This window comes from Eretmochelys imbricata, chromosome 10 (assembly GCF_965152235.1).
Source record: "Eretmochelys imbricata isolate rEreImb1 chromosome 10, rEreImb1.hap1, whole genome shotgun sequence".
Taxonomy (NCBI): Eukaryota; Metazoa; Chordata; order Testudines; family Cheloniidae; genus Eretmochelys; species Eretmochelys imbricata.
In genome coordinates, this window is record NC_135581.1 from 54,328,671 (window position 1) to 54,338,038 (window position 9,368).

At 39.0% G+C, this 9,368-nt stretch overlaps 1 protein-coding gene across 1 annotated transcript; it reads left to right on the top strand.

Moving 5' to 3' along the window:
* The first annotated feature begins 45 nt into the window (after positions 1-45).
* On the top strand, positions 46-8,602 carry GTF2A2 (general transcription factor IIA subunit 2). The gene is made up of 5 exons (XM_077827995.1): positions 46-142; positions 1,754-1,905; positions 3,041-3,145; positions 6,196-6,322; positions 8,287-8,602. The coding sequence occupies exons 2-5, from the start codon at positions 1,834-1,836 to the stop codon at positions 8,310-8,312; spliced, it is 330 nt and encodes a 109-aa protein (XP_077684121.1). The 5' UTR covers positions 46-142; positions 1,754-1,833; the 3' UTR covers positions 8,313-8,602.
* The last annotated feature ends 766 nt before the right edge of the window (positions 8,603-9,368 follow it).

The window sequence follows — 9,368 nt, forward strand, 5'->3', positions numbered from 1 at the left end:
CCGCGGCTTTCGGAAGCTTCCGGTTCCGGTTCACTTCCTCTGTTTCCGGGTTAGAGGTGCGAGGTCCTTCCGCTGTCGCGGACGGTTGGAGCGGGAGAGGCCGGAAGGTGCCGTCGCTCTGGGAGGGATTTGCCCCCAGCAGGTGAAGGGGAGGGTCTGTGAGACGGGGCTGGGCAGAGCCCCGCTGCCAGTTGTTGAGTCCTCGGCGGGCGGCGGGGGGCCTGCGATGCCGAGCCTGGTCCCCTGGGCGAGAGCAGCCCTTTGCCGGGTCCTGGCTGAGTCCCGGGCTGGGCACTGCGCTCCTGCAGAGTCCAGGGGAGAGCAAGGAAAATGTGAAGAGGTTTAAAAATGTGGTCTCAGGGGAGAGGCTAACACCGGGGTTTGGCTGGACTTGGGACGAGAAAGACTCCGTGGGGAATGAGGGGGGCTCATAACAGTCTCCGGATACGTTAGGATAGGGCTCACTTCCTCTCCATGTCGGCTGAAAGTAGGACAAGAAGTAACAGGCGCAGTCTGGAGCAAGGGAGATTTATGTTAAATATTAGGGGAACTCTTTCTTGCTATAAAAGTATTTATGGTCTGGAACAGGCATCCAAGGGAAGTTCTGGAATCCCCATCATTGGGGAACAGGTTGGACAAACACCTGTCGGGATGGTCTAGGTTTACTTGGTCCTGCCTCAACACAGGGGCTGTATTATCTGACCTCTCAAAGTCCCCTCTGGTCCCAAATTTTGATGACCTAAGTGCAGTGATCCTTGGGGAGAGGAAGGAATGTGCCTCCAACACCGCAACAGTCCCTTGACATTAGACCCTTTTGCCAGATTTTCTCTTCTCTTTTGTCCTGTGCAGTGTCCTGAGAAAAACAAAATATACATGATATGTTAAGATTGTAGCAAGTGCTCCTTGTTACCTCTGTAACCTACATTAATGCTGTTAAAAGACTAGCTGTTTATATTGTTTATAAGGCTAAAAATGGGAAGAACATAACCCAACAGCTAACTGTTTACTGTTAGGAAGAATTTTGACTGTCATAGTTGGTATTGGGGTGCTAAATTTTCCTCTGAAGAATCTGGTCCAGGCCAGTACTCTTTTCATGGGTAATGGGTATAAGGTTTCAGGGTGTCTGGTGCTGTTCACCGATTCTGTAAGACAATTGTTTGTTCGTTTTTTGAGTAGAGTCTTCTGTTTTAAAAATACCCATCATTAATTCTAACAGTAAGCGAATAAAGTATTCCTTAAAATAAAAAAGCAGCATCTTGGTATCCTTTGTAGGTAACTAATAAGTTTTTCTCAAAGCTGGGCTGGTGATCATGGATGAGGCAAGGTGCTCAGAAACTCTTGTTATGTGAAATCAGCCCTATCGGTTCTGTTGCAAATTTAAAGGTGGTGGTGAGAATTGTATATCTGAGCAAACAGGTATTGGAAAAAATCTGCATAAAGGAACTGGTGAAATACAATTAAATACTTACCCAAAGTAAGACTTAATAATATTGAAAAACATTGTGAAAGAAAGGTATAGAGTAGCATTCAATTCCTTATTTGTCTATTCAGTCAAATTGTTTTTTCTTCCATCGTGTAATGAAAAATTTGACAACTTACAGATAATATTTTTTAAATAGCGAAGAATTAAGCTATATCCAATTTGAGATTAAAGGCATTCTGCTTAGTATTCATTGTCCGGTCATTTTTTTCCCCTATGTTGCTGCTTTTGATTATTTTTTCAGCTCAGTAATTGTCCTGTTGGATTTTCTAGGCCATCAATGAAAGTGTGAAACCTATTGGCTGTTTCATAGCTGTGGATGATCAGTAACACTTCTCTCATCTTTATAAACCATGGCGTATCAACTGTATAGAAACACCACACTGGGGAACAGCCTTCAGGAGAGCTTGGATGAGCTCATACAGGTGGGAGACAAGTAACTCAATGTGAAGTATGATTGAGCAGTGAGCTAACAGTTTAATTAAATTTCCAAACTACTCAGCTAGACAGTGTTAAGAACTAAAAGCACTGCACTTCAAATGCAGGTATGTTACTCATTTCTCTGTAGTTGATTACTTGAAAAATCAAACTGTCATATGAAATTAAAAGTAAAAATTAAAACTGCCATTTAGCATTTCATTGAAATATGAAAGCAAGTTTCTCACTTAAGTATTTCGGTTGAAGAAAAGCATCTTATGCAAATTAAGAGGCCAACTTTTGTGTATCCTAGTAAATGAAAGTCTGACCTATAACCTGAAACTACCTATTTGATGTTGCTATTCCAGTCATCCATAATGAATATTTAGCACATGTGGTTTTGCCCAGAATCTTTGATGTAACAAAAACCTCTAAAATAGCAAACTTGTTCCTTTTCCATGAGTAAAGAAGCCTTTGTTAATAACTTTCACATAAAGAGGATAAAACCTAGTTGGGGTGACAAACAATTTCGGGATGCCTTTTTTAGGCTTCCTCATGAGTGCCAAAAAACTACCAAAAAACTCTTTTTCCTTCTCTTTGTATTTTAATTATTGGACTCTGAGACTCATCTGTCTCATCAAATCTCAGATTTCCAGTCTTTGCAATTGATTTTGCTAAGTAACTTTGGACTGTGCTGCAGGCTGGCGCTGTCCCTGTCAGGTTTGGCTCGATGAGTCACTAATCAAGAGATTCTGGGTCTAGAGTGAACTGACAATTTTGATGTGATGAAATCTGATGTCAATTCCTAGTCTTGTGTGTATGTAGAGGAGGCTGTAGGCCATGGATGCAAAGACAATTCAAATGTGGGAATTACTGCATGTTTTCTGGAAGATACTCTCTCTTTGCATGTTGGTCAAGTTTGTCTCCTCCACAAAGTTACAAAAACTAACAAATTTCACTTTACTCCATTTCCTCATTAAATATAAAGTCATAAATATATATTTCCAATAAAGCTACTGGAAAAACTAGTCTACATCTTGAGGTTTGTTACATGAAAGCTTTGCGTTGATAATCCATTTTCATGCATTTTTGAATCAGTTATAAAGTCAAGGGGTTTTTTTTGTTTTTTTTTTTAAACCATAGTCTCAGCAGATAACCCCTCAGCTTGCCCTTCAAGTGCTACTTCAGTTTGACAAGGCTATAAATTCAGCATTGGCACAACGGGTCAGGAACAGAGTCAATTTCAGGGTAAGTGCACTAAATACTAAAGTCCCCATCTAACTGGTATTCTCCATCAGTGTTCAGACACCGCACTGAGAACTATAAGGCTTGTTATCTCTGTCTGCTATGGATGGAAACAAGTCTTTTAAGGGTCCACTTTATTTCTAAAAATAATACTGTTGTGTTACTCCACATGATTTAGTTGGGGATGGGTCCTGCTTTGAGCAGGGGGTTGGACTAGATGACCTCCTGAGGTCCCTTCCAACATTCTATGGCTAGCTGTAGCATGTTGAACTAAATTCCTGCTTATTTATGTGATTATAATATGTTGCCTAACTTCCTGGTGGCTGTTTGAGTTTCATGTAGTTGTCACAATTCTGCCATGGAATCGTCCAAGATATACAGCAGCCAGAAAGTTGACAGGGATTTAGAGGAAAGGTAGTGGAAAGTAAGATCCTGCCAGCTCTACATTAAATTAGTTGCTGGTATTCCAAAATGCTCTAAAGAGGATAATTCATGCTTCCTAAATCACTAGTGTATAATGGGATAGGTGACTAAAATGTTATGCAATCATTTAAACACTTCAGAGAGGAGTGCTCAGTCACCCTCTTCCCTGCACCCCTTCTTGATTAGCTTAATTGTTTTGCACATTTGGCTTGAACAACTAGTTAATGTTACCTATAATGGTAAGGCATTCAGCTGCAAGGTCTGAATTATGAATGCCAAATAGAGATTTTTGGTTTCTATTGTGGGCATTTTCATTTCTGGTTGAGCTCAATATTTGGGAGGCAGGTAGTCTGTAACTTCCTTGGACACAGTGTACAGAAATGAGGTGAAATAAAATAGTTTATTAACCATGCATGATTCAGTGAATACACCCCCTCCCGCAGAATGACTTTCTGACAGGGAAGCCACAAGAGCAATCATGTTACCCTCCCAGCAGTATGTTTTGGGTGCCCAGGGCAGCCGGCAGAGAGGTAAATCACTGTGGGTTAGGGGGCAGGACTGGGGAAGACACAGCGGGTGGTTGCTACCCTGCACTGGGCCCAGCTGCTAGTCCTAGCTGGGCTGGGGTGGACGGGACTTCCTCTTCTCCTGCACAACATCTGGGGCTGGGTCAGACCTACATCCAGATTTCTCCCCCAGACCCTCCCACCGAGCCTCATCTCCCTGCACTGAGAACCCCCTGATAAGCTCCACTCCCGCTGCACCTGGACCATCCAGATGAGCAACCCGGATTCCCACCCCATTGAGCCCCAAGCAGCAGCACCTGGATCCCCACCCACTGAGCCCAACATCTGGATCCCTCGACACCCAGACTCCCCTGCTGAGTTCTATCACACCCAGACACCCCCCCTTCTCTCTCCCCCACTGAGCCACAACCACCTTTACCTGGACCCCCCTGCAGAGTTCCATTACCAACAAGCCCCTGTACATCCATCCTTGGAATAAGGGTAACAGTTAATGTAAACTCATAAGCTATCCAACCACTGTACTTTATCATTTTGATTAGGTCATGTTAAACTCATAGTACAAATTTTCTATCATCTGCCAAATTAATAAAACTTCCTAATTTTCATATTCTGCCTTTGAGATGTTTTTGATATTCATTCTTCTTCTGTTTTGAATACTCTGGAGCAAAGAAATGTTCGTGTTTACTGAAATAGACTTTCAAAGTGAAACAAACCCTTTCTCAAATGTCAGTCTGAATTTGATTTTGAGAGGAGGTCCAGCATCACAAATGAACCCGTTTAAGTCCAGAAACACTGGTTGAATTAACAAGTGTATAGCATGTGTTTTAAATGAAGAATGAAAATAAAAATCTTTCACACACTGGGTCTAAATCGGCAAGTAGCCTCAAGTAAAAATCATCTGAGATGAGCTGTACATGAATTATGTGTTTTTGACTTTGTAAATGATATAAAATATATAGAAATGTACAAAAAAGTAACAAACCCCTGTCATTTATTCAGAAAACAAAAATAATAATAAATTTCCATCTCGGGTCATGTAGCTCTACTTCTTTGTGTGATTTTTTTCCCCCCTCCCATCGTTCATCCTGTCAGTGTTAACACTTTTACCAGTGGCTCTCAACCTTTCCAGTCTACTGTTCCCCTTTCAGGAGTCTGATTTGTCTTGCGTACCTCAAGTTTCACCTCACTTAAAAACTACTTGCTTACAAAATCACACACACAAATACAAAAGGGTCACAGCACATTATTATTGGAAAAATTGCTTACTTTCTCATTTCTACCATATAATTATAAAATAAATCAATTAGAATATAAATATTGTACTTACATTTCAGTGTATAATATATAGAGCAGTAGAAACAAGTCATTGTCTGTATGACATTTTAGTTTGCACTGACTTTGCTCGTGCTTTTTATGTAGCCTGTTGTAAAACTAGGCAAATATCTAGACGAGTTGTTCTACCTCCTGGAAGACCTCTGCGTACTCCCAGGGATATGTGTACCCTTGGTAGAAACCACTAACTTATACTACTGTGGTATTCAGAAAGCCGAAGGGAGAATAGTGTGACTGTTTTTATCACACAGAACTTGTATCCTGTTTGAAGGAATCAATAAGTGAAAGGCTTATAAATGACCCATAATCTCCTCTTTACATAAATCTTGCTGATGAAGCCTGTGACCTCATTCTTCGTGTACTTTGGAAAACTCATAACCGTTTCAGAAGATTGGCTATTTTTTATGATGATCTTCCTTACTTGCATAATGTTCTTGTATGAACCTGAGAATTTCTACCACTTGGGGGCACTCAAACAATTTTCCTCAGATTTGCTTAAATCTTTGTTTCTTAGATTTTAGGATTGCATGTTCTGGCTCACAGTTAGCTTAATAAAAGCAGCACGTCCAATCTGGTTATAAATATAAAAGCACCTACTTTAAATTAATGAATATCCGTAAACTTCTTAACTATTTTTAGAAGCAGATAAGATGACAATTTTTCAAATGTTAAGAATTTTTTAGCTGTAGCTACAAGAATAACTTTATTTCTGTTACTGTACTGGAGATCTTTTGAAAATAGTTTTTTTTATGTTACATCTTTCTTTTAAAGGGCTCTCTGAATACATACAGATTCTGTGATAATGTGTGGACTTTTGTACTGAACGATGTTGAATTTAGAGAGGTAACTGAACTCGTGAAAGTGGATAAAGTGAAAATTGTTGCATGTGATGGAAAAAGTAAGTATAGTACTGAACCGCAGTATAAATATTAGGTTAGCAGAGAAGACTTGAAAGATATTATGAAATACACTTTGTGCAGCCAGAGTTCTTAAATAGCTCCAATCACAGGCTATCTTCTACCTCTGGTTACATCCTGCGTAACTCAGACTAAAACAGGAGTGCACGACCCTCCTGCACACATGCAGAAATTAGATGATTAATTCAGATGAGCAAGTTACAAGTGTGTTCTGCATTGCATCATTGTCTTATTTAAAGCTATTTTAGTTAAAGCTGCCTGGGGACTGGATTTTAGTGGTGTACGAATAAACATAAATATGCTTGTGACAAGCTAAAGTATTACCAAAGATAAATGTGACTAGGCCTTAATGGTCATTAGTTACTAAATTATATAAAACAATTACAATAACAAGATAGGAATTACTTCTACAGAAGAAATTGCTCTTTGAAGTACTTAAATTTCTCCCAAGTCTCATTAACCTTCTGGTTATCAGAATGCCACTGACGCAAAGGTCTAATCCAAAGGATGAAAAGTGTCACAGTTGGTTCAGCAGCAATAAGTGACTAATAAGGGCATTGTTGGAAGCCTTTGGTGAAACATTAGTTCTGTTCTTAGGAGACTGAGGGATCCCAGGGTTTGAGAAATGTTGTCTTTTTAGTATTACAGACCAAGGCCTGTAATTTGTGCACTCTGTCTTGACTGCCACATATGTGCTGTCCATGGAAGGTCATTAGCTCATATGTACTCTCTACTTGTCTGGCTTGTTTAGCCAAATGTTCTATTGAAATGCTTTACCAAAGAATAACTTTCATAGTTTCTAGCTGATGGATTTCAGTTGCTTAAGATTCCTTTCTTAATACATTAAAAGGAAGAAGTGAGAGCAGAAAACCCTTTATAGTACATCTTCTAAAAAAAAGTCTTGGCACATGGAACTGATCTTTTAGGGCTCTCTGGCCTTGGCTCAATTGTCGTGATATTTTTAGAGTAACTGATTCTCAACGATTGATAAGTTATTCCTTCCAAGTACCTTGTCTTTAATGTTGGGCATGCATGTCACCTTGATTCACCTCTTTGTTTCTTAAGATGTATTTATTGTAGCAGTTAAAGGAAAATGTAATTTTCCATGTCTGAATAATTTCCATTTATAATATCACAGTATAAGTACCGGATTTGAAGACCACGGTACCATAAAGTTGCTGACGATATCTTTAGTATTTTTCAGCAAATAGTTAGCTTCTTAAAATAAGGACTCTCCTATCCATTGTTATCTTGTCTTCGTGTCAATAACTAGACTACTCATTTGTCCCATGCCACCAGGAATAAGAGAGAAGTAACAGTTGCAAATATAAGAAATAGCAATATCAGCTTGTAGCCTCTCTCTTACAGAATACACTGTTGCTTGTGTGTTTAAGTAATTCAGCTTTATAAAGAACTCTTATGTCTATAAATCTATGTTAAATACACTATTGCCCAGTCTCTACAAAAGCCTGTACGTTGTCACTATCTGACATCTGATGACCTATCTCTTGAACACACTACATGGCTTTCTAGCACTTGCATGCTCAAAGAGCATATCTTGTAAGCTGGCTAGAATCAAGTGTTTAAGTGTATTACTCTAATTGAGAGCAAACTTACTTCAGTTTTTAAAAATGGGGACTTATTAGCAAACCCTGTATGGGGACAGCGACTTTTTGTGTTCAAAGTTTTCATTACTGCTAACCAAGTAAAATAACACAATTATGCCACACTTTCTTCCTGGCAATGAAGGAGGATACATATGGAAACAAAATTATCCAGGTGTGGCGCTGTTTCAGCTTTTATAATACAGATGCTAAGTCACTGTATTTTGAGGTCAGCAGGGAAACATTTTCCAACATAGAGAATGTTCATTTTTTGTTAAGACATTGCAAAGTTGAGTACGAGTTATCTGTATTTATTTGTACACTTTCTCTTTCTTTTCTAGATACTGGTTCCAATACTGCAGAATGACGAGAAATGTGGGGGCTTTTTGTGCAACATTTTCTGTTAATATGCAGCACTTTCTGGAGAGAAGCATGGAAAAGAACTGTTCATAATTTATTCTAGTGATGCAGACATGCGTTAATCCATGCTAGAATGCATCGCAGAAAGGCAGTGAAAATAAATATCTTTCTGTAGCATTTCTTCAATTCACCTAATAGGGCATGAAGAAAACAATGTTACTTTTCTAAATGACAAAACAAATATTGTTGCCTTTTTTGTTCAAAGTAATTTCTCTAATAAACTTTTATTTAAAATTTTCTAGAGAAGTGAGTGATAATTAGAAAGGTGTTTGTTTAGTTAAAGCAACCTTCTCACAAAATTACTTTAAGCCTTAGGTAAATTACTCTTGGAGTAGTGATGAGAAACAGGATGTAGAGGCATACAGCTCTAGCTCACTAGTACGAATGTGGCCCACATAACTGAAACAAATGGGGACACTTGTTTGCGGTTAGTGACTAAATCGCCTTGGAGTCTGACGTACTGTCACCACTAGAAATGATTGCTATAAATGGGATGGAGGCACACTGGCAATATGTTGTGCACTTGCGCTGCCAGGGCATGTGCTGTGCCTGTTTCTGGAGTAAAATCTTTCCATTTGTAGCATTGTCGGTTTTGCATCCTTTAGAAACCCTGCATTAACTCACATATTAGAAAATGAGTGTCATGGGCTTAACCAGTGAAGTGAAAATGATTAAGTCCAGTCCCATGAGAACATTCTAAATTCTCAAATGTTAGGTGTGTATAGATAGAATTTATCTCACTTATTTTATTCAAGCTCTGGTCTAATATATTTGACTGAACGCTTATCAGACTTCAATACAGTGCTCTATTGAAATTCTGTTAATGTTCAGCTATGAATTTTAAAAAAATCCTGTTTAATACTCCATCGCATGCTTTAAAATTACTCTTCCTGTGATTTGGATACGACAAACATAGGGATTTTTTTTATGCATGAGGCAGGTCCTTTTGGAATCTGAAGTGTCACAGCTGAAAAAGCTCCGGGAATAGTTGTGTAAGTTTATT

Bases quoted from the DNA above. Each gene is read 5' to 3' on its own strand.
- GTF2A2 (XM_077827995.1), top strand. From the start codon at position 1,834: ATGGCGTATCAACTGTATAGAAACACCACACTGGGGAACAGCCTTCAG. The intron at 1,906-3,040 runs GTGGGAGACAAG...TTTAAACCATAG, and splicing joins GCTTGGATGAGCTCATACAG to TCTCAGCAGATAACCCCTCA. The intron at 3,146-6,195 runs GTAAGTGCACTA...TTTCTTTTAAAG, and splicing joins GGAACAGAGTCAATTTCAGG to GGCTCTCTGAATACATACAG.